The sequence below is a fragment of the Ascaphus truei genome, chromosome 7, assembly GCF_040206685.1.
Source record: "Ascaphus truei isolate aAscTru1 chromosome 7, aAscTru1.hap1, whole genome shotgun sequence".
NCBI classification, from domain to species: domain Eukaryota; kingdom Metazoa; phylum Chordata; class Amphibia; order Anura; family Ascaphidae; genus Ascaphus; species Ascaphus truei.
In genome coordinates this window covers 11868437-11893264 of record NC_134489.1, presented here as the reverse complement: position 1 = coordinate 11893264, position 24828 = coordinate 11868437, and the positions used below count along the sequence as shown (strand labels likewise).

At 43.9% G+C, this 24828-nt stretch overlaps 1 protein-coding gene across 3 annotated transcripts in view; it reads right to left on the bottom strand.

Annotated features, from left to right (window-relative positions):
* SAE1 (SUMO1 activating enzyme subunit 1) overlaps nt 1-24828 on the bottom strand; it is a 96910-nt gene that overhangs the window by 1619 nt on the left and 70463 nt on the right. For 2 of the 3 annotated variants that reach the window (XM_075607016.1, XM_075607015.1), the window contains exons 7-8: nt 11548-11692; nt 2180-2249 (exon numbers count right to left, since the gene is read on the bottom strand). In XM_075607016.1, the coding sequence (XP_075463131.1) occupies nt 2180-2249; nt 11548-11692 (215 nt within the window). The remainder of the gene's footprint in view (nt 1-2179; nt 2250-11547; nt 11693-24828) is intronic. The other variant, XM_075607017.1, reaches the window with a different exon arrangement.

Below are 24828 nucleotides of genomic sequence, written 5' to 3'. Positions count from 1 at the left end.
CCATTTATCGGGTTGAATGACGCACTATAGTGCGTGGGGGTCCGAGATGGACCACTGCAGACTAAATGGCCCATCGGATTAACACAGTAGGGGTCCATGTGTGTTAATGCTACCCAGGTCTGCATGTTTGTAAGAGACGCACAGTGAGAGAGGCTGAATCAGTCAGTCACTCTACCTGCGCGCCTCTAACTGGCGATCGCGGGGGTTTTAGGTGTAGCAGGGGGTCTCCGGAGCTGAACTACATTGATTTCAGGTCCAGGGACCCCCTACTTCCCGAGTTACAGGCCCCATTATGGGGTGCTGGTATCCCTGCCATGTAGGGGTCCCCGAGGCTATAATCAACTTTGTTCAGCTCAGAAGACCCCTTGCTCTCGCACACTAGTACCCCGAGATGCAGGCCCCGGTATGGGGTGCCGTTATCCCCAGAATGTTAAAATCCTGCACGTCACGTGACCGGAGGCCTTTAACATTGCGGGGGTACCAGCACCCCATACCGGGCCTGTATCTCGGGGAGCAGGGTGTCACCAAGGCTGAAATCAATGCGGTTCAGCTCAGGAGACCCCTTGCTCATGCACACTATGAATACAAATAAAATGTAAGCAGCTTCATTACCTTAGCAGCTATCCGCTAAGGTAATGATTTTTTGGAGGGGGGAAGGAGAGGGGGGGGGGGGGTGTTTGATTATAGTGTGCGGGAGCAGGGGGTCTTCTCAGATGAACATAGTTGATTATAGCCTCGGGGACTCCCTACTTCATGAGATACAGGCCCCGTTATGGGGTGCCGGTATCTCCAGCAATGTTAAAATCCCACGGTCACGTGACCCACAGGAGTTTAACATGGTGGATATACCGGCACCCCATAACGGGGCCTGTAACTCGGGAAGTATGGGGGTCCCCGGACCTGAAATCAATGCGGTTCAGCTCCGCACACCCCCTGCTACAATACTTTAGTATTCAAATTAAATAAAATCCCTGTGATCGCCTGTTAGAGGCGCGCAGGTAGAGTGACTGATTCAGCCACTCTCTTACTGCGCGTCTCTTACAGACAGGTAGACCCCGGTAGGATTAACATAGCAGTGACCCCCGCTGTTAATCCGGAGGGCCATTAGGCTCTTGCGGCAAATCTAGTGAGGATTTCTGGGAGATCTCGAAAATAAAAAATTAAGAAGTGGTCGGATAACGGTCGCTGCATCTGTAGGCATATGAAGACACACACACACACACACACACACACACACACACACACACACACACACACACACTGATAGTTTATTCTTCAGAGAAAATGCTATAAAAAGCCTTATCCCATTACTTTACAGGTGCTATTTGCATATTGTGTTAAAATATTTTAAGATTTCATGGGTTTCTATACTCCAGGTTAGTACTACCCTACTACTATCGGTGCTTGTAACCAGAGAGAAATGTAGGTCCAGTATCATCGAATATCACCCCAAACAGGTAGAGAAAAATAAAGTAACTATAACAAATTTTGCTGCGTCACTGATCTCAAGACGTGTGCTTAAGATTAACATGTTACATACTGTTCCCAGTGCTAGACTATGTTCCCAGTTCCCAGACTGTGGTCACAAACAATACAGAGCAGACTAATAGCTGGTACAATCACTCGTGGATGTGGTACTGTGCCTGTAGCTCGTCTCTGCACTAGACTAGCCAGCCTGGTTAAGCACAGCTAACCTGACTTACAGACTGCTTGAAAATGCTACAACACATACGACTGAAAACTTCTTTCAAGCAAAGTGCGCCTTGTTGATCCTAGCACATGTAGATATATGAAGTAGGACAAGAAGCTGCCTTAATACCACTTGAAAGCATATGTTTTAATACATTGGTATGGGAGCGATTTTAACCCCTTATTGCACGATTGATATTGGCAGTAGCTGCGCATGGCAAATCAACAGCATTATAGGCCGACAGCTCTATTCATAACCTTTTTACTGCTAGAGTTGCCCGTGGGTAGTTCTGCAATGTGTTGCACACAGCTCCATCAGTTCAGGAGTTACCAACCGTGCTATAAGCTTCCCCACTCTGCTTATAGTGTAGCTGGAGCTCTCATCTCTAGATTATTAAATATTTCACTGCTGGACGGCCCATGTAACATTACTGTCTTTCTGACTGTGCAGAGATGTTTAATAATAAGACATTGAAATAAAATTAATTACCTTAACGACTTCCTGAGCGAGAACACCTCCAACAACAGCACACACTGGAGCCATCTCAGAAAAGCAATAGCTAGAAACAGGGAAAAAGACAGGTGATATACAAGCAGAAGCAGCCTGCAGATGTAGCAGGCTTAACAGTTCCCTATTTTGAGGTATGTCTAAGCATACTGCAGAACTGCAGCAAAATGATCGCTGAATCCTATGGAAGCTGTAATATTTTGAGGCACGCCTAGTTATCTGGTATTAGGGGGAACAGTGAGACCCACACACACATCTAGCTCAACCCAAAAAAACAAGAGGAGACAAAGAGTCGACTTATTTTTTTAAAGCTATAGTTCTTTAATTGACATTAAGGTGCGAAAGGTCATGAGACTCGTGTGCAATCAATATTGGGACTGCAAGCGTTACAACCTCGAGAACTAGTGTATCAAAGGTGGAATCCTGTTAAAGGATTGAAATCCTTTCCTATGTGGCAGGCCCAATTTTTTTTTTGAACAGTGGAATCTGTTTTAGAAAGATTTAAAAATCACTTCAAAAATTATCCGTTTTACTCATTTGTATCTTGTGAAAAATAAATGTTTTACTTCTTTCGGGAGCACTGGATCCAAGCACCAGTACTTCTGTTTATGTTGATCTCCGAGTAATGACCTCTTCATAATTACTTGGCAAGCAAAAAGAAAAATTAAATGGCGGTTTTGAGGAATGACAAACCGTCTCATCACCAAAAGACATCAGATAAAGATGGTAAAAGCATACAAATGTTGAAAGTTAACACTTTTGAAAAAAAAATCTATTAAAACATGCCACGGTCACCATGCCGAACTCAAAATGAAAGGGAGCGGAACCACTTTGCTACAGCAGTGACCGGGATAGAACTCGTGAGATGAAACATATGAGGGGGATGAGCCTGGAAGGAAAGAGCAGTTTCTCCTCTTTATCTGCTGTGCAGTGAGGTTTAACTGGCTCATTGTTCAGGTCACTGGTGATGTGTAAATGTTTAGAAGTTAGACGTTCACTTCAATTTAGGTTGGATACGGCAGGCACTTAGCCTTTATTTTATTTATTTTAACACAGACACAACTTATTTGAAACAAGGGGACCCCAAGATTCTGAAGAGATTTCACTTTGATATTCCCTTACAACAGCGTTTCCCAAACGTTGTTTTCCCGTGACTCGGTTATTTTTGAACTTCTCCTTCGTGACCCACTAAAATTTTTATCGCCTATAGGTAAAATAAAACCGTTATGAATGTCCATACAGATTTCATATATTCTCCCAATCCCCTCTATTCTCTCTCCCTCCCCCCCCACCCTCTCGCTGACCTGCACAGACGCACACAGTCACTGACCTACAGACTCTCACACAGACAGACCAAACACACACAGCCACTGCTGGCCTGCACAGACACACACACAGCCACTGATACACACACACACACACACACACACAGATCCATACACATACACAGATCCATACACATACACAGATACATACATACACACACACACACACACACACACACACACAGATACATACACACACTCTCCCCCATACACACACACACACACAGATACATACACACAGATACACACACACACACACACACACACCCACTCTCTCCCCCATACACACACAGATACATACACCCACTCTCTCCCCCATACACACACACAGCCACTGATATACAAACACTCCCCTATATATACACACACTATCTCTCCCCTATACACACCCACGCACCCACTGATGCACACACACACACACACACACACACACACACACACACACACACACACACACACACACACACACACACACACTCCCCTATACACGCACACAGCCACTGATACACACACACTCCCCTATACACACACACACACACACACACACACACACACACACACACACACACACACACACACACACACACACACACACACACACACACACACACACACACACACACACACTCCCCTATATATATATATATATACACACACACACAATTTATTACAGAGGCAGCGACGGATGTGAGTGACTGGAGAGGGGGGGGGGGTGAGGGGGAGAGAGGAAAGGCCAAGCGATCTGAGCAGGCGGCTCCACGCCTCCCTCTGCCCGCCAGCGACCGCGCAGCCACCACTGCGCCTATCTCCCGCACCAAGGGGACTGAGGGGAAGGGAGCGCCAGGAACGGAGGCACAGGTGCGCCCCCGCACCACTTCCTACCTCCTATCATGCCAGGCATCGTGTCCTGTGGGGGGGCGGAGCATGTCATGGGCGGCAACATCATGATGCGGGGCTGCAGTTGGAGCCCGAGTCAGCGAATCCCCGTTGACACCCCAGCGATAGCAGCCTGCACCACTTCAGCACTGTCCCGCACCTCACCTCGGGCCGCCGCAAGGAGGGAGGGGTGGACGCCGCAAGGAGGGAGGGGGGGACGCCGTGCGGCCAGCCTCGCTGCGACCCGGCAATTTTGCTTCCGTGACCCGGTGCCGGGTCGCGACCCACCATTTGGGAAACGCTGCCTTACAAGAATCTTTACCCAGGACAAATAAGGCCACTGACACTCTGGTGGCTAAGGCTGAGGACCCGCTGCACACGGCCGCCTTGCTTGCCGGCGGCGCATGCAAGTCACTGCACTGAGATCCACAGCTGACTTTTTCCGGTGCCGGGGGCGTGGCCAAAGCAGGGGGGGCGTGGTCAAGTGCGAGTTTCCCCTTATTGTATGTTCAATGTGCAGAACGCCAACACGCACAAAATACTACACAATGTTTTTTTATTAGGAACACGAGAAGTATTGCAATGTGCAGAGCCCAGCGGGATATAACAGCCCCCACAAGACCCATTTCAGGGCTGGAGGACGCCTCCCGTTCACTGTCGCTCCCTCCCATGGCTTCCCCCCTTCCCTCCTCATTGGCTGACTCGCGCACCACGTGACGCTTCAGCGCTTCTGATCACCAGAAGCTTGCAGCTCCGGCAGTCTGACGCGTCACAGGACGCAGTCAGCCACGTCGGAAGGAGCCAGCGGGGACCTCCAGACTGGAGGTAAGGGGCTAGTGGCCCGCGCGTCGCCGACCGCAGCGGGTTCTTAGCCTAATAGAAAGCTGTGATACAGTGCGAGATGACATTGCAGCTTCTAACTGGGTTACCACGTAACCATCTTTGTTTTTCCTTTCAAGTACTGACAAGTAAAACATTAAGTGATATATATAGTTATATAGACCAAAGCGGCCAACCAGGCAGTTTTCTGATTAATTTCTCCATTGACTTGAATGAGGAATTTAGGACGAAAGCGACTCAATCGGCCACTTAGGCGGACATATAATAAGCCCTTAAATATCAAAGCTTTGAGCCCCAGGATTCAAAGAATCTGTGGAAGGGGGGGGGGGGGGGCTGGGAGGGGTTATTGCTGCTTTAATTTGTCAACCTATAAAGAGATAAAAATGGGGCTGGGGGGAGGCACGGGATTGAGGCAGTAACTCGTATTGGCACTGTTTTGTACATTATATTGATACATTTTCCTCAGTGGGGTGTAGGGTCCGTTTTTTTAGGACATTATACTTATGTAGGTTTCAGAAACCCCTACTTATGTACCTGGCTTCCTGTGAAAGACTCTCTCACCCATAAAAGTGAAACTCTTGTGTCGGTGGGAAAAAAGGATCACTCGGTGGTGTATATATACCCACCCTGGGTGAAGAGGCGAAATAAAAATAAATAAATATATTTATATAATTTTTTCCCGCCTCTTCACCTAGGGTGGGTATAGGCGACATCCACTAAAATTTGTCTCCATTGTTTGCGGGCTCGGGCTAGAGTTGTTAGGTGGTATAACCAGTCTTCATTAAATGTTCTTCTGCTAAGGTTGAAATGTCGCATAACCAGGTCCTCAGCTTTTCGCTTAAAGTATCTCAATGTTGTAAGCCCAACGCCACCCTTCGGCGTTTCCATGTTGGACCAGGTTCAGCCATTAGGGTTATTTTTGGAATTCTGTGTGTTGGCATCCGCAATGTGTGGCCTAACCAACGCCACGTCTATGTTCTATAATGGCAGCCAAATTTTCCGAAACGTCGTATTTTCGTCGCATTTCGGCATTGGACGTCCTATCAGTATATTTCTTTTTTGTTAGTCGGCGCAGTACAGTCAGTACAAAGTTATTTGGATAAACGATCACACCTCCCGGCTGATTATCCAATACTTTTGTCAGGACGGCACCGATTCCAACGTTAAAAAAAAGATGGTGACAAAATGCCCCCTTGCCCAACTCCGGAATTTATTGTAAATTTGCGACTTTCCACATTATAGGCTTTTATTTTGCAGTATGTGTGGTGGTAAAGGGCTGAAATTATGCTACATAATTTATTAGGTATTCCATCCAGTTAGGCTGCGTCCATACAAGGGCAGACCGCGCTGACGCGTCCGCACGCTGCGCGATCAGACTGCCTAAAGCCAGTGATCACGTCTATACAGCGTGCGAGCGGGAGGGGGTGCGCGTGAAATCAGTCAAAACTGATTTTTCGCGCGATCGGCCGGTCACGTGAGCGATTCACCCAATGAGGGCTAACCAGCTCTGTGACGTCACTGGCCCGCCCATAGACACGCCCCCGGATGGCGTGCGAACGAAGGCCAGGGAAAGCACCCGCTTTCCCTCAGCCTCCGCACGGCTGCTGTGTCTATGGACGCAGCCTTAGTAAGTTCCACAAGCTTTCTCTATGAACGCTATCAAAGGCGGCAGTGAAGTCTAGGAAGGCTATATAAGTTGGTTGCCTGAACACTTGTCGCAGCTCTAATACCTGTCGTAAGGCACTAATTTGGTCAATATATCCTCTTCCTGCTCTAGAACCGGCCTGATTTTCAAGTGCTCTTTTTTGTCGTCCGTCTTTTATGCGATTTAGTATTATGGCTTCCAGTATCTTATACGCAGATTGATCAAGGAGATTCCGCTGTCATTTTTGCAATCACTTCTTGCTCCTTTTTTGTGTAGGGGCAGCAGCAGCGCAGTTTCCCCCTTTTTTGTGTAGGGGCAGCAGCAGCGCAGTTTCCCCCTTTTTTCTGTAGGGGCAGCAGCAGCGCAGTTTCCCATTCTTTTGGGATTCGTTCTTTTTCCCAAATAAGAGAGAGAACATCTTCCATAGCGCCAACAACATGAACTCCACCAGCTTTGAAGAATTCAGCACACAGACCATCATTCCCATGGGCTTTGTTGTTCAAGTTTATTGATGATTGTGGCGATTTCGATTCTGGTTGGAGGGGTGTCGCAAATCTTGTATGGCCCATGAGTAAGCTTATTCGGATTTTCAATGTCACCTGTGATAGGAGGGAGTCGATTAAGCAGCTCTTCAAAATGTTCGCACCACCTATCTAGTCTAGCTTCCATGTCCGTGATTTTATGTCCATTTTTGTCATTGATGCATTGGCAGACAGGGTTTGAATATTTGCCAGCATTAATTTTGGCCGTCTGAAGAATTTTCTATAATCACCATGTTGAGCAGTTTCAAGTTCAGCGGCCATACGATTGTAATAAGCCTCTCTGTCTTGCCTGGCATTCCTTTTTATTTCACGGGCTAGCTGGGTAGCAAGAGGGTGGTTGTTATTTGCAAGTGCTGTTTTCCGTCTTTGAGAAAGCTGGATAGTATCATGTGAAATACAGTCCTTTTTCTGTTGTTCGCATGGTGGAATACATCGACTGACTGTATTTTGCATTTTTTGTCGGAGGAGCAACCATGCTTCATCTACTGAATTGGGTTTTTGGTCAGTTGGTGTTTGATCTGCAACCCACTGTCTTAAAAGAAATACCCACCCTGCCTTAATTTTTGATCTTGGGATGCCATGTGGAAAAGCTACAAAGTAACTGGCACTTCCAAGGAACTTAATCACTACAAATGCCTGCGGAATATGTGCACAAGGCAAACAAGACATGCTAAGGCACAATATTACTCTGACAATCTTCGCCAGAATACATCAAACCCAGCTAACTTCTGGAAGGTTATCAACAATATATTCCAGCCTTCTAGCCATCAACAACCAAGTAATATCACTAAGGAGGATATTACTCTGACAAACCCCACTGACATTGCAAATGCATTCAATGATTACTTTGTGGGGTGTGCTACTAATTTATTAGCAAAACGCAACCCAAACCACAAACATGAACCTCATTCTGTGAGTACCCCCATAGCCCCACCCTCTCCCAACACTGCTCACCATTTTCAATTTGGCCCAGTATCCGAAGAGGAGATTACACAAGTGCTCTTCAAATAAAAACTAAGCAGCCAACGTGGACCTGACCTACTGCAATCAAAGTTCTAAAGACTTGGTGCCCCAGCCATTGCCAAACCAATTTCTTCCATAGTCAAATCTATGGTCTGCAGGCCATATCCCTAATAACTGGAAAACTGCCAGAGTTATCCCAATCTTCAAACTTGGGGACAAAAACACTGTCTCAAACTACAGGCCAATCTCTCTTTCTCCCAATACTATCCAAAGTCATGGAAACATGTGTTCACTCCCAATTAAGCGATTACTATACCAAGACAAATTTCCCTAGCCAATTCCAATCTGGCTTTCATCCCAAACACTCCCCGGTAACTACCCTGCTAAAAGTTTGCAATGAAATCCATTGAGGAATGGTGCGGGGACAACTCACTGGTGCAATATTCCTAGATTTTGTAAAGGCTTTTGATACTGTTGATCATGTTATCTTGCTTAAACTCCAGTGCTCTGGAATAGGGAAGCATGCCATCTCAGGCTCCAACTCCAACCCCTTGGAGTGGTGTCCCGCAAGGCTGTCCTGGGGCCCCTTCTCTGTGTTCATCAATTATCTTCCTACAGCTTGTAATGGAGCTTCAATACACATGTATGCAGATGACAATCTTATATGCACACAGCCATAGCCTCTCCAACGTTGAACACATACTTCAATCTGACTTTTTGAGACTTGAAAATTGGATTTCCCAAGACAAACTGTTTTTAAACACTGACAAGACTGTAACAATGGTATTTGGGACCAATGCAAATTTTTTAAAGCTTCCAATGACTGAGCTCCAGATCAGAACCAATGCTAAAACCACCCTAACTCATGTTACTAGTTATAAATACTTGGGCATATGGTTTGACTCCCATTTAACATTCGGGATGCACATTGATAATCCGACATAAAAAACATATGCCAAACTAGGTGTACTTTACAGGAACAAATCCTCTCTAAGTCTGCTGGTCAGAAAGCGTATCGCACAGCAGATGCTAATGCCAATTATCGACTATGGGGAAATAGTATATGGCTTGGCACCCCAAACCCACCTTAGCAAACTTGACACCCTCTACAATTCAATATGCCGCTTTGTTCTCCAATGCAACTACAACATACACCACTGTGAAATGCTCAAAGAACTAGATTGGTCATCACTTGAGTCTAGATGCAAAGTTCATCTTTCCTGTCTTGCCTTCAAAAACTTTCTGGGCAAGCTACCCGCCTATCTGAACAAGCTCCTCACCCCTACCACATGCAGCACCTATCATCTGAGATCTGACTCTAAAAGACTGTTCATGGTCCCAAGGTTCAGCAAAGTATCCGGCCGCTCCTCCTCCTCTTACCGTGCACCCCAAAACTGGAGCAGCCTACCGGGGACTCTCACATCCACCACCAGTCTAAGTTCTTTCAAAACCAAAGCTGTCTCACATTTTAACCTGGTCTGTAACTGCAACATATGTCTATAATATATTATCTCAAACTGTGCATGCCAAGTCTTGAATATAATGTATACCCTGTTCACTTATGTAACTATATTTGTAACTATGTATTATTTGTCATCTTAACTGTGCCCAGGACATACTTGAAAATGAGAGGTAACTCTCAATGTATTCTTCCTGGTAAAACATTTTATAAATAAATAAAATCCCTAAGTGATTCTTGAAATTGGTCTCTTGTTGGATTTTGAAGACTGATAATGTTGGGGCGTCTTTGAATTGGTTTCTTTGTCCTGTTTTGGAACTTAAGGTGAATTTTCACACAAACTATAGCATGGTCGGTAACAACATCAAGTCCTCAAAAGGACCTATAATCACTGATTGATTTGTTCCATTTTTCTTTGATTAATATGTAGTCCATTTGGTTTCAAGTCATTCCGTCTGGACTGACCCACGTTTGAAGATGGCGTTTTTTGTGACAAAAGAACGTGTTTTTGAGCATAAGGCCGTGGTAACTTGCCAGCTCGAGAAGGCGTTCCCCATTTTCACAAGTGTTCGTATGTGGGGTAATGCAACCTGTTATTTTGCCTTGCTTCTTATTACCACCAACTTTGGCATTAAAATCTCCGGCTTTGAATAGGAAATCTTTCCTAGGGATCAGTGAGATTCGTCCTCCAGCTGGTGGTAGAATTCATCTATCGTTTCCTGATCATTAGCATTTGTAGGAGCATAGACTGATATTATTGATAGGTTCATTGGACGGCTTTTTACACGAAGATAAGCCAGTCTGGCATTTATCGGTCTCCAGGTGATTACTGCTTTAGCTGCTTTTCCACTGAGCGCAAAGCCGACCCCAGCAAGCCCAGAACCGTTTGTTGGACCGCTGTAGAATATTTGAACAGTTCCCCGCATATGCGGGATTGATAATATAGAATTTCCGCTGTTTGGTATTCGTGGCTCTGATATGCAGCAGATATCAACATTTCGATCATAAACAGTTTTTGCAAGGAGAGCCTGCTGGCCCGTTTGTAGAAGAGTTCGGACATTAAGACAACCAATATTGTTTAGCCTTAGGAAACGCTGATCACTTTGGAAATGATCCATGGAAGTTGTTAGCTGGATATACCCAAGGGGACGCTAGAACCAAGGGTCGACAGAGTCCATTTTGTTAGAAACGAGGGGGTCCACGTTTAGGCAGGGTTGTCGATTGAGGATGAGGACCACTTTCCAAACTTATGATGGAAGGGACCATTTGCCTGTAGATACAAAGGTTCACAGTCTTTTGACAGATTATATTGCTGTCACAATCTTGTTTAAAGCCACAAATGAGCCATCAACCAGACATATTTTCAAACATGGAGTTTGCAATGGTGCATCAACATATTTACATCGTGTTCAACAGGACAACAAATTAAAATGGTATAATTCCTCCAAATACTGTATCTGGTCACTACTGAAATATTAAATGTTTAAAAATAACAGTAAAATACGTCTGCTTGTCTTATTTACTAAATCAATGGGCTTGTCGTCATTTATCCCATGGACATATCTCTACCTATAATTAACATGTCACTGTAATTAGGCCACTATGCTTCTTCGCGAATGCACAAGACGCACAGTTTAAGGTACAAAATATGTTTGGGTAACTCAATAAAAGTAGCCGGTTTGTGATGGCCTGGGAGTTACCTGGCAAAGTCCTCTGGTAGCAGGTCTGGGCTGACCCCTAGCAAATCCAAAACATCATTGCGGATCTGGAGCAGCAGTTCCGAATCTTCGCTGTAGGTGCTGGGCTGGGGATCCCTCCCCTTGTCTGTGCGGAACTTCAATATAACTGCAGGGACAAAGGAGAAAGCAATGTGAGCTCTGCAAGGCGAACACTCAGAGAACCTGTGATTCCAATGGAAGAGAACACTCAGAGAACCTGTGATTCCAATGGAAGAGAACACTCAGAGAACCTGTGATTCCAATGGAAGAGAACACTCAGAGAACCTGTGATTCCAATGGAAGAGAACACTCAGAGAACCTGTGATTCCAATGGAAGAGAACACTCGGAGAACCTGTGATTCCAATGGAAGAGAACACTCAGAGAACCTGTGATTCCAATGGAAGAGAACACTCAGAGAACCTGTGATTCCAATGGAAGAGAACACTCAGAGAACCTGTGATTCCAATGGAAGAGAACACTCAGAGAACCTAGGATTCCAATGGAAGAGAACACTCGGAGAACCTGTGATTCCAATGGAAGAGAACACTCAGAGAACCTGTGATTCCAATGGAAGAGAACACTCAGAGAACCTGTGATTCCAATGGAAGAGAACACTCGGAGAACCTGTGATTCCAATGGAAGAGAACACTCAGAGAACCTGTGATTCCAATGGAAGAGAACACTCTGAGAACCTGTGATTCCAATGGAAGAGAACACTCTGAGAACCTGTGATTCCAATGGAAGAGAACACTCGGAGAACCTGTGATTCCAATGGAAGAGAACACTCAGAGAACCTGTGATTCCAATGGAAGAGAACACTCAGAGAACCTGTGATTCCAATGGAAGAGAACACTCTGAGAACCTGTGATTCCAATGGAAGAGAACACTGAGAACCTGTGATTCCAATGGAAGAGAACACTCAGAGAACCTGTGATTCCAATGGAAGAGAACACTCAGAGAACCTAGGATTCCAATGGAAGAGATCACGAAGCATTTATTTTAAAGCAGCAAGTGGTTCCCTTGCGCTGAACCGTGGCACTTCTACCAGACCTTTTTGGCCCTTCCACTAATTATTGTCCAGGACAAAACAATATGGCCACGGGGTTCAGCCTCACTCTAGCAGCCAACAGAACGCTGTGACCTCATGGCGAGATGACATTGCAACTTCTGCTGACCCCGCAGCCATCTTGGGCTTTCCTGCAAAGGTAAAACATAACATATTCTTCTGCTTTGTTTTTGCCCCAGTTTTGCAGCAAGGAGTCATTAGTAGATAACTCGCAAGCTGTGCTTGAAAACAATATTCATTGAAGGAACTTTAAGATGCTGTAAAGTAAAATATGAATGATATATTATCGTATGATGTGTCAACAATGGCATATTAAGTACAGCGAAATAGATTAAGAAAAATATGTTCTAGAAATACAAAATATACAGAACATAAGAACATGCATTAAGTGATCACTGATAACAAGATCCCTTCTTTGAGGAGATTACAACCGTACTGGTACTCCCAGTCAGAAATCTAACTCGTAGATCCCTATTCAATATGCTGTGAAGCCACCTTCCCTTTGTTCAGCAAGGTTTCAGTTGCCTTCATTTACAAGGGGCTGAAATCTTCCCGTGAGGGGATTAAAATCGCTTCTTGAAAAAGAGCCATTGAACGAAGGGCGATTTTTCCATCCCTGAGAGGAGCGTTTAGCAGACGGCCAGCAGCTGTGTGCAGTGTTTATCTGGGCTGCCTGCCTGTGTGATGGAGACAGGGCTGGTTGGCACCAGACAGATACCACTGACCACATCAGAAAGAGCCCAGGATGGGCAGCACATTGGCAACAAGGTATAGGGTAGCGAGTTAAGTAGATTGAATTAACCCTTTCCACGAGTGTGTGAACATCAAGCTACAGATTATAAAAAGAACAACCTTATTCACCTACGTGCAGTTTAAGCCACATGCAAATCAGTCTATAACGTGGCAAGTGGGTAAACAGCATTTTCTTGGCTTTACTAGTAGTTTTAAGTTCTGTACAAATAAAGGATTACCAAGTGCCTAATTGCCACCCTTTCATCAAAAACATTTAGGCAGTCATATGAAAGCAGACGACAACCACTGGCTAGCAGATACATTTGCCTTCAGATCTTGCTGGGGTCTACGAGAACAGTTTTAGATCTAATACAGCGAGTCCCAGCAGGTGTCAAACAGCCATCTCCAAGGTGAAATGCCACATAGCTGGCCGAAAAAACAACATTAACAGTCCGGTTGGCTTCCTTAAACCTATCTAACCATGCTAAAAGCAGGTGTGGTTTATTTTGTTTGCCTGGTAATTACACATTGCACTTTTTTGGAAACTCTGAATGGGGGAGTATAGTGTTTTCTATACCCTCATCCCACACCCTGCCCTTATCAGAAAGCCAATAAAAATAATGGAAGGGGGGGGGGGGTGGGGGGGTTTGCTTGTGCAAACTTGTTGAACACGGTGGCTTTAGACAAAAGGGAGCAGCCAGAGGTGATCAAACCCTCACTCGGCTCATCATGTTTACAAACCAACTTTAAATTTGGATTTAAAAATACTTATAAGTGTCAGATTTTTTGGGGGAAAAGGCATCAGACAGAATTACCCAGATGTAACCCCTTAAATGTGTCACTGTCATTACTTCCCTTTGGTCCTGGGAGACATTGCACCTTTAAAAATCTAGCACTAAAATCATTTTGGACGAGTTGAAGCGGTTATTAAATCTGACATATTCATACATTAACAGGAAGGGAGTTTCTGCTCTTTTCAACTCCTTCAAGTGCTTTGCAATGTGCTGCCGGGCTCTCCGGCACTGAAGGAATTGAAAAACATACCTTATTCATAAAAAAAACAAAAAACTGTTTTGCAAGTACACCGTACAAAATAAAATACTCCGGCTCCTGGCAAATGCAGCTCTTCATGCTACTTACCCACCTTCCCCACAGAGGCAGATAATTGTTTTGTCATCAACGCTAGGGGTAAGAAATACAAAGTTCTCAAATGTATAACCGCACAAGTCAGAGGGCTCTATGCCCCTGTGTAATTTAACACACATTAAGACAGCTTCACTTCTTCCAAATGGGAGTGGGTCACTGCAATCTTATTAACAGACAATTAATATGAAAGCAAAACAGTTGAGAGTTATGGTCTGCAGAGTCGAGGGCTAACTAGCTGACCCAAAACAAATGGAAACTAGAACAACTGTTTTTAAAGATGATTCAAACCGTATGTTTTATTATTAGCAACAACTGGGCAGTTGAGTCCAATATAAAGGCTCTAACTGTGCACTGATGAGCTCCAATTGGCATCGTGACCAAGTGCAAACTAATTCCACATGTGGTTATCACGTGTATTTCAGAGCAACACTTTCGGGGCTGGATGGGATATTTCAGTTGGTCAACTGCACAGGGTTATAAAGACATGACGGAGACCAATTCTTCTTCATCTAATGGCTTGAAATCACCTTTTTTTTTTAACCCATGTCAATTTGTCCTCTAGCACTGAAAATACACCTGATAAAAGGAGATTGAACAGCCGCCCCAATACCACTTGGCAAAATATACTGCAGTCGTTCTCAAATCGCCAGCGTTTACTGGAACACAGACCGCAGCACCTGAAAATAGGTACATTAATGTAACATCATCGCAGGATACAGGAGGCTCCAAGCTAGTGATAAAGAATCCTATGGAAGAATTGTAACAGGTTTCATATTACATTTATTCATTCGTAAGCACATGCGATAGGATGGGTGATGAAATTCCTCCAATCAAAATACTTATCAAATTTTAATTTGATTCCATCATTTGCTACTTTAATTAACTGATGTGTCCAAGCTACAAAGAGCAGAGATGAGACACAGAAAGTTGGTCTCAGTCTCCTACACAGGCAAGAATAGGTACAGTAGGTTCAGCAAGTCTACATTAGGCTGCGGCCCTGCTGGCGCTTGCCGATTTTAGTCACATAAATCTTTATGTGTAAGTCCCCGCTCACGCGGTGCATAAGCACGCACGCTCACTCAAGCTTGGCGCTTGAGTAAACAAAAAAATGTAAGTTTCAAGTGCACTCAATTTGCACCCGCCCCCCGCGCGCGCTTGCGAAATAGCCAGGACACCTGGCGCTCATGCTTGGCGAGCTGGTGACGTCACTGCTCTCAAGCATGAGGGCGGTCAGCGCCAGTGGGGCCTAGATACAGGCCATTAAAAAAAACATGTACAGTAGCTGCTACATACATGCAGTTAGAGACTATGCAATCAATGTAGTTACACACACACCTAATATATTTTCCATACAGTACATGTAGGACAGCTAAACCAGCAAAATAAACAAGAGGATCCCTTTGCTGTTCCCCCTGACTGGATTGTTATCTGACCAATGTAGACTCCACATCTAGCACTGCTTGACAGAAAAGTTATATAAATACACAGAAAATGGACAAGAAGTCAATGAGGTTAAAAAGTAATTTTCTCCTGTGTTAATGTGTAACTTCCTTACCCCACACGTGTTTGGTGAATTTTAAGAACAAGCAGTAGACAGTGAAAGCAGCTCTGGGATGCACAAGATTGGAATTGTATGTGCACTGACTGTACATCACACAAACTCACTGACCTTTAATGGGTCAGTCCTTCCTAAGACCAAAGCATACTAATGGCGGTAACATGTTCAAGGTATTATATCTGGTAGATTGGAGCCCTTTTAACACAAACCTGAAACTTCTAAGTATTTTTTAAATCATAGGTTTGTTTGCAAAAAAAGGTGCACTGAGACTTTGGGTTTGATTTCCAGTGGCTGCTGCTTTGTGCCCGTGTTCAACAAGAGTTTACACAGAGTCCCTCCACCCTCTCCTTATCTTTAGTCTTATCTGATAAGGACAGGGTGGTCTAATATTCGCTCAAATACTTCCCCATCCAAAGGCTCTAAAGAAAATGAAAACTTTCTTAATTCCCCCGGCCCCCCCAAATAAAAACAACTAGATCTTAGCTTTAAGCACTGCTATATTGGTCTAAAGGAAAACCATTAGATTGTTAAATTCTTGACAAAACATTGTTTTAGGTCACTTGCGGGATTGCACCTTTAAGCTGATTACATTTAAAGGAAGACAACTACATTGTTAAGTGGTACAGACACTTTAAGGCTACAGCTTCCAACAAGAAGCACTATAGAAACATTCAGGATCATCCTCTAGCAGCACATGTTCGTTTTCAAAGAGCTGGGGGAAGAGGATGGACAGTCTCCCTTCCTCATCCCTGGTTCTCATGCCACCTACAGCTTTTCCGCAAAAGACGGCTACAGTTGTCAAAGTCGTTTAAATGAGATGGAGATGCAAATCGCTGCTAAATGTTTCATGTGGTCAAAAGGAAACGTGGGAGGGAAAGATTATTTCCATCATACTTCGACTACCGATCAGAGGCTGAAATATATATATATATATATATATTATTTTTTTTTTAAAGCTGTCGCAGATCCTTGTCACCCATGAAATATTCTTAATTACAGCTACGGTTTGTCTGACGTCAGATGAGAACTTTACATTATGCTGTTGAAACTAAACTAGAGCCTTAACTACAGCTATGTAGGTAATGAATTAAAATCGTAAAAAGAATAAATAAAAATACATCTAATAAGCATTTTGCTGATGCCTGAAAAGCAGTGCAATTTAAAAAGCAGCAATCGCCAGATAACATTTTTTCTTTAGAATATTATGGATGGGTCCCCCAGGGCCGACCTGTGCCGAGCAGACAAAGATCATTTTACTTTTATGCGGTAACTAAAACCACACACACACATATATATATATATATACACAGACACATACATACAGGCATACCCCGGTTTAAGGACACTCACTTTAAGTACACTCGCGAGTAAGTACAAATCGCTCAATAGGCAAACGGCAGCTCGCGCATGCGCCTGTCAGCACGCCCTGAACATCAATACCGGCTCCCTACCTGTACCGAAGCTGTGCGCAAGCGGGGAGACTATAGAGCCTGTTACACATGCGTTATTTACATCAGTTATGCACGTATATAATGATTGCAGAACAGTACATGCATCGATAAGTGGGAAAAAGGTAGTGCTTCACTTTAAGTACATTTTCGCTTTACATACATGCTCCGGTCCCATTGCGTACGTTAATGCGGGGTATGCCTGTACACACACACACACACACACACACACACACACACACACACACACACACACACACACACACACACACACACACACACACGGTCATCAATAGAAAGCTGTGACAGTCGCAGCTCTCTTGGCTGCCAACGTGATGCTGATCATGGGGCCCATTTTGTGTACACTAGGCAAGTATTCTTGAACAGTAGAAAAACAATGCATATATTTTGGGAATATGGGGGCGGGGGGTGAAGGGGGGAAAGAAAGGGGCGACGAATTTCTATGGAGGGCAGTGGGGAGTGTGGATCATCTCCGAGGCGCCCCCCCCTCCCTTCTCTCCCCCTAATTCAGGTGGTACAAAAATAGGGAAATTAAAACAATCTCATGCCAACATATGTTAAAATTAAGATACTTCATTTGAACATTTATTACAAATGAAGGTGCTTTTAAATAAATTTTATTAAAAAATATATATGTCCTTACTACCTCCTATCACCAAACACCGAGATGGGGTTAGGAAAGGGATTAAGCTGGAGGGAGACACACTGACCTGGGAAAGAAGGGATGCTGCTATTACAGAGGGCAGGAGAATGAGCGAGGGCCCCCAACATCCCTTCTACATTAGAAGATCTGCTTTTTATGAGGCTGCCGCTTCTTAAAAAAGCATGTCATTACCTGTCCCAAAACCGTCATTGACTCCCATGGGTGAAGACAGAAGTATCACAATAATAAAGTGTCAATATCGGGCTGCTCATTCTATTATTGCAATTACCAATAACATACATACAGTACCTACTATGCTGATCTAAACTCACCGTGACCTCAAGTGTGCATACTGAGCTGGCACAGGAAGCTCTCGGCTGCTGCTGGAAAGCTCAGTTCTCAATCAACAACTAAGATAGACAACTCTGCGGCACAGATGGTAAAAAGCAGACAATGGGAGAAAAATCTGCAGGAAATTTTCCTTTTGGGCTATTTATACCTGGTCAACTCCAAAGCCTCAGGTGGCCTGTAACTGGTCCAGGCTGCAATGACATTACATTAGTTCCATAACACTCTCTAGGCACACCCCAAAGAATAACAAAGTAATGTGGATTTTTAAAGGTGCCATGTAGTTCAGTTACTTCTTGTCCTGGACTTTTCGTTTCATCTTAGCATGATGAGAAACATGAAGAAAATGTGCCTTCCATACAGGTTTATTGGAAGCAAACTGCTATAGCGTTGTGACTTGCAGGAATGCAGCAAGAGAGGAAGGTCACCCCGACCCTGGTTACAGGGCTCCGGCTCCGAAAGAAGACATAGAGAGAGAAACTGAGCGCTTGAAATTAAAGCATAATTAGAAATCCAACATGCAGTGTGCATGTAAAATACAACGCAACATGCAGTGTGCATGTAAAATACAACGCAACATGCAGTGTGCATGTAAAATACAACGCAACATGCAGTGTGCATGTAAAATACAACGCAACATGCAGTGTGCATGTAAAATACAACGCAACACGCAGTGTGCATGTAAAATACAACGCAACATGCAGTGTGCATGTAAAATACAACGCAACACGCAGTGTGCATGTAAAATACAACGCAACACGCAGTGTGCATGTAAAATACAACGCAACACGCAGTGTGCATGTAAAATACAACGCAACACGCAGTGTGCATGTAAAATACAACGCAACACGCAGTGTGCATGTAAAATACAACGCAACACGCAGTGTGCATGTAAAATACAACGCAACACGCAGTGTGCATGTAAAATACAACGCAACACGCAGTGTGCATGTAAAATACAACGCAACACGCAGTGTGCATGTAAAATACAACGCAACACGCAGTGTGCATGTAAAATACAACGCAACACGCAGTGTGCATGTAAAATACAACGCAACACGCAGTGTGCATGTAAAATACAACGCAACACGCAGTGTGCATGTAAAATACAACGCAACACGCAGTGTGCATGTAAAATACAACGCAACACGCAGTGTGCATGTAAAATACAACGCAACACGCAGTGTGCATGTAAAATACAACGCAACACGCAGTGTGCATGTAAAATACAACGCAACACGCAGTGTGCATGTAAAATACAACGCAACACGCAGTGTGCATGTAAAATACAACGCAACACGCAGTGTGCATGTAAAATACAACGCAACATACAGTGTGCATGTAAAATACAACGCAACATGCAGTGTGCATGTAAAATACAACGCAACATGCTTTGGACAAGTTCAAAAAGTAATGATGACTCAATGACTTAAAAATAATAAAAATTGAGACAAATTAAAAACGGATCCGTGTCATTTGTTTTCAAGATTTAACCACCCTTGAGTATCTTTTACTTATTTGGAACTCCTGAAAAAAGGAGCATATTTTGTTCTTCACCCGGAACACTGAAATCAAATATATCGGCTATTTATGTTTATGTGTTTAACTAATAACGGCTTCATAATTAATGTGCAAACAAACAAAGCCAGAAGATTTCTTTCACCCATGGCTCTGAGGACGTACAGACTCCTCACCAAGAAGACGACATTTGTAAGTTTATAAAAACCGTGCAAAGCTTCTGTTTTCCCTGGATAGGTTTAAAGTTTAAAAACAGAAGTAAAATCGTAATACCAGCCCAGGATGAGTCACCTTTTACTGTGTGCAAAAAGCAAACCAAAAAGGTGTGGGGAGAGATCCTGACCCCGTATAGCTGAGCTTTGGACCCAGATTCACAATTGGATACAGGGAATTCTGGTCGTAGAGATACCATTGGATCTGTGGTTATTTCTTCTGAATAGACCCATTGTGGGTCTCTCGAGGGCAAAAAAACTGATAACTCAAATAGCCACAGCCACAATGTGCAAAATTGCTGAGGTTTGGATCCAGAATGAAATTCCATCCATATCAATTATAAAAGACAAAATATGGTTTATGAGCCAAATGGAGAAGTTGACTAGTCTTATTAATGATACTTGTGTTAATTTCCAGAAAACTTGGAATGCATGGTTGCTATCTGTAGATAATTCAGGCATAAATTCGGCAACAATGTTGTAATTCAGACTAGGCCCAGGTTATTTAACGCAATGCAAATTTTTGTACCATTTGTGTTCAGTCTCCCACCCCTCCCAAAATATGTAAAAGAAATGTATGTAAAATTTCTATGAAAACTGTCAATAAAATACAAGTTTAAAAAACAAACAAAAAACCAATAATAAAAAGCAAGCAAAAAAAAGGGCAGCAACATTTTGTGGCTGGATTAGTTTTTTTTTTTAAAAAAATTTACAAACTGAAAATGAAAATACAGACAGAAAAAATTGCAAATAAACAAAAACGTGACACGAACATTCTGGGCGTTGAAACAACATGAAAGGCTTGTGTTCATTGTGTGTGTGTGTACACACAAATATTTGGAAGAAGGTTGAAATATAAAATGAAACATCATTAGAAATCCAAGGGAGGCAGAGGCTTGATTCTACATTTCCAAACTGCTGTGACATTTGAGCAAATGTCTTTTTTTTTATATATGTTTTTGCGTTACACCCTGGCTTCAAAACACAGCTGAGTTGGAGACAATGCTCATTGTTGAAGCACGTGCAGGAAAGCTCTTTAGGGCAAGACACCAAAGCAAATAAAGTGAAGTGTGCGCTTGCAGAGAGCAGAGGCATCTGTTTCAATGCTGCCCTCAAGACTTCAGCAAGATGAACAGTGTTGGGTTCCAAGAAAAACATCAGCTTTTCTCGCTCAGCCTCTCCAGAAGAGGCTTGTTCCTGCTCAACAAGTGGATTATTGGGTGCAGTCCTAAATACAGAATCCAAAAATGTTCCATTTCAGCACAAGCTGCCTCTTTTTGTTTGCAAAGCGCTCACTGGCGATTTTGGAAGTTGTATGAGAGCCCATCTTCCCACCAGCCCCCCCTCCCCAAAAAAAGTTCAATATTTTTACATTAGCGGTGCAGGCCCTCCTAGGCCCAAAATAAACCAACCAATGGCCATGACAAGTTTGCGTTAAATGTTAATGATTTACACCTCTAAAAAAATAAAACTAAATCATCCTTCCTGTCTCAACTCTCTGTAGCTGTATTGGCTCTCTAACAGGGATAGGGTAGACCAGAGATTGCGGAAGTACTTGACTAACAAACACCTAAGGCTAAGTCCATGGTGTGGGAGACCGCGCGGAGGCGTCCTCACGGGGCGCGATCAGGCTGCCTTAAGGCAGTGATCGCGCCCATAGACCGTGCGGGCGGAGGCAGGAGGAGGCGCGCGTTGCGCAAGAAATCAGTTTAAACTGATTTCTTGGCGCGACACGCGGGTCATGTGAGCGGTTCGCCCAATGAGGGCGAACCAGCTCCGTACCGCTCCTAGGCACGCCCTGTCGACCATGCAGCCTTTCCTGCAGCCTCCGCACAGGCGATGGCACCATGGCCCGGGTCTAAGAAACAAAACAATTTGTTTTAATTTCTTTGGAAATAGCCACATTTGCTTTACCATATGGATTCCATTTGTTATACACATTACATACGCAAATCTTTACACACATGTATATGTGACACACACACACACACACACACACACACACACACACACACACACACACACACACACACACACACACACACACACACACACACACACACACACACACACACACACACACACACACACACACACACCTCATTCAGTGCGATAGGAACTAGCAATGCAAGCCCCTCATGCACTGAAGGGGTTAGCAGAGCTGGCATTCCTGCACGGATGTGCCTGCAAGTCACAACACAGAAAGCAAAGCGTGTAAGACCGAGCAGGGCTGACAGGTGCAGTGCTGTCCACGCCCCGAGGAGAGAGGAAAAACAAGTGGACTGATGGCTTGGACAGAGGCTCCCCAGAGGCAGCATGCAGACATTCTCTACCACCAGCTGCTGCCCGGGGGTGGAGTGGGCACAGCAGGAGCTGCATGGGCAGCATGAAGGAAATAGCCCCAATGAGAGCAATTGTTAGACAGTGAAATTAAACCTCTTAAAAGATTCCACTATCATGCAAAATCTCGTGACTTTGTGGTTGTAACAGAACCTCACAGCAGCTCAACTCAAATTTTCCAAAAGCAATTGGTAACTCTGTATATATTACTAGCTGAAAAGTGTGTTAAGACCAGCGGCGCCACTTCACACAGTATACAGGAGTTGCAATAAAAGAACTGCACTCACCCATACAACATAGTGCCGTGAGCATGTGACTAGAAAGAGGGGTTTAACCGCTTCTTTGCAAAAGGGGTCAATAAAGCAGTTAAGAAATAGACGATAGTCTTCACAACTAACATTCTTGTTAACAAAGTTAATTTATTTTGTAATCAAGCTCAAAGTGATTAAACGTGATTGCACGTGTACTAAACAAAATGAGTTGCTTATTCCTCTGGCAGGGAATGGATTAAAGGAAGATTATTCTGCACAAAACACAGTTTTTTTTAAAGGTAGATTAAAATAAAAGTTAATTAAGTAAAACATGTACAAGCAAAAATTGCAGTACAATCTGTTTCTGGTCTGCCTTTGCAGCAAATTGTTTTAAAGCAACATTATACTCTCAATTAAGATCCAGATATAAAATGTACGTCTCACATCTGATGAGCCTTACAAAAATGAAAGAGAAAATAAAATTATTAAGAGGTATTGTTAACCCGGCACAAAAACCTCACATTTTCCCCTCCATGCTGGTTTGTAAACAGCCACCCTTATTCTAATCTTGTCAAATTCTAGTTGCACCATCAATATGTAACCTCCCCAAGGGGCGCTGGGGGGGGGAGTTAGTGGAGGAATGGAAGCCACCCAGGAACGTCCCGCATTTATTATTAGTGATGTCATGTGTGGGGCCGGGTACCAGATGCTGAAGTGCAGCGGTGCGCAAACTGGGGGGCGAGAGATTAACTGCGGGGGCGCGAGGTTTACAGAGGCTCCGCACGCTTCCCAAAGGCACTTAAATGAAGTGCCGGGGAAGCGGCAAAGGCCTCGGTGAACCTTACTTACTGTGGTTCAGCCGGCATCTGGAGACGCGACGCCGCGGGGGTCATGTAATGTCACATTGCTATGGCAACGTGACGTCATGACGCCCAGAACCACAGTAAGGAGGAAGGGGGGCGCGCAGAGAGCAGGACAGCCGGCAGGGGAGCGCAGGGGGAAAAGATTGCGCTCCGCTGCTGTAGTGTACCGAGATTTGTCCTCTCTGGGTTTTACCTGCAATACAGAGGAAGCAGGTTTTTCCTGTTCATTTATTTTGTATTAAATACTGAAGAGAATTAAAGTGCCTGTGCACAGCTTGAAAAGGTGTTGCTTAATTTTACAAAAAATCAAAATGTCAAAGAAAGCCAACACAAAAATAAAGCTTTAGGATAGGAGTATTTAATCAAAGGCCTCCCCCTACTCATCCAATGCTCAGGTCATAGTTCTAAGAATCTGTAATACCTGCATTTAAATGACCAAGTGCCACAAATACAGCATTTGGAAGAATAACTACATTCATAGTCTATTATTTTAAATATAATACAAAAGCTTTAATTCACGAAACAATAAAACAACACCACAGTTGATTTCCCTATTGAAACCCTTCAAATTAGTCTCGGGCATCTTTTAAGGAGTAATCCATGCAATATCCTACATGGGTGTTTTTTTTAAATAAATCCGTTCTGTATAGAGCCTGTTACAAATGCGTTATTTACATCAATTATGCACGTATATAACGATTGCAGTACAGTACATGCATCGATAAGTGGGAAAAAGGTAGTGCTTCACTTTAAGTACATTCTCGCTTTACATACACGCTCCGGTCCCATTGCGTACGTTAATGCGGGGTATGCCTGTAAAGCAGGATTTTGCTGATGGATCACGGGAGAGCCAATCGATTGGCAGCTTAGGTAATTCGTTTTCAATAAAAAGGTAATCAAATGCTGCATATATTTAAAAAAAAAAAAAAAATAGAATTTTTTTTTTTTTACCGGCTTGGTTTGCCTCTGGTACAATTACACATCTGCCAGTTGTGCTTCTTAGGGACCTCTGAATTGTTAAATGTTTGGCAAGCAAGTGCTTTCTTTCCCCTTATCTCACCCTGTCCTCACCTCCTGTTAGATTTATTCGTTCTCTGATGAGGATGGGGCACTGTA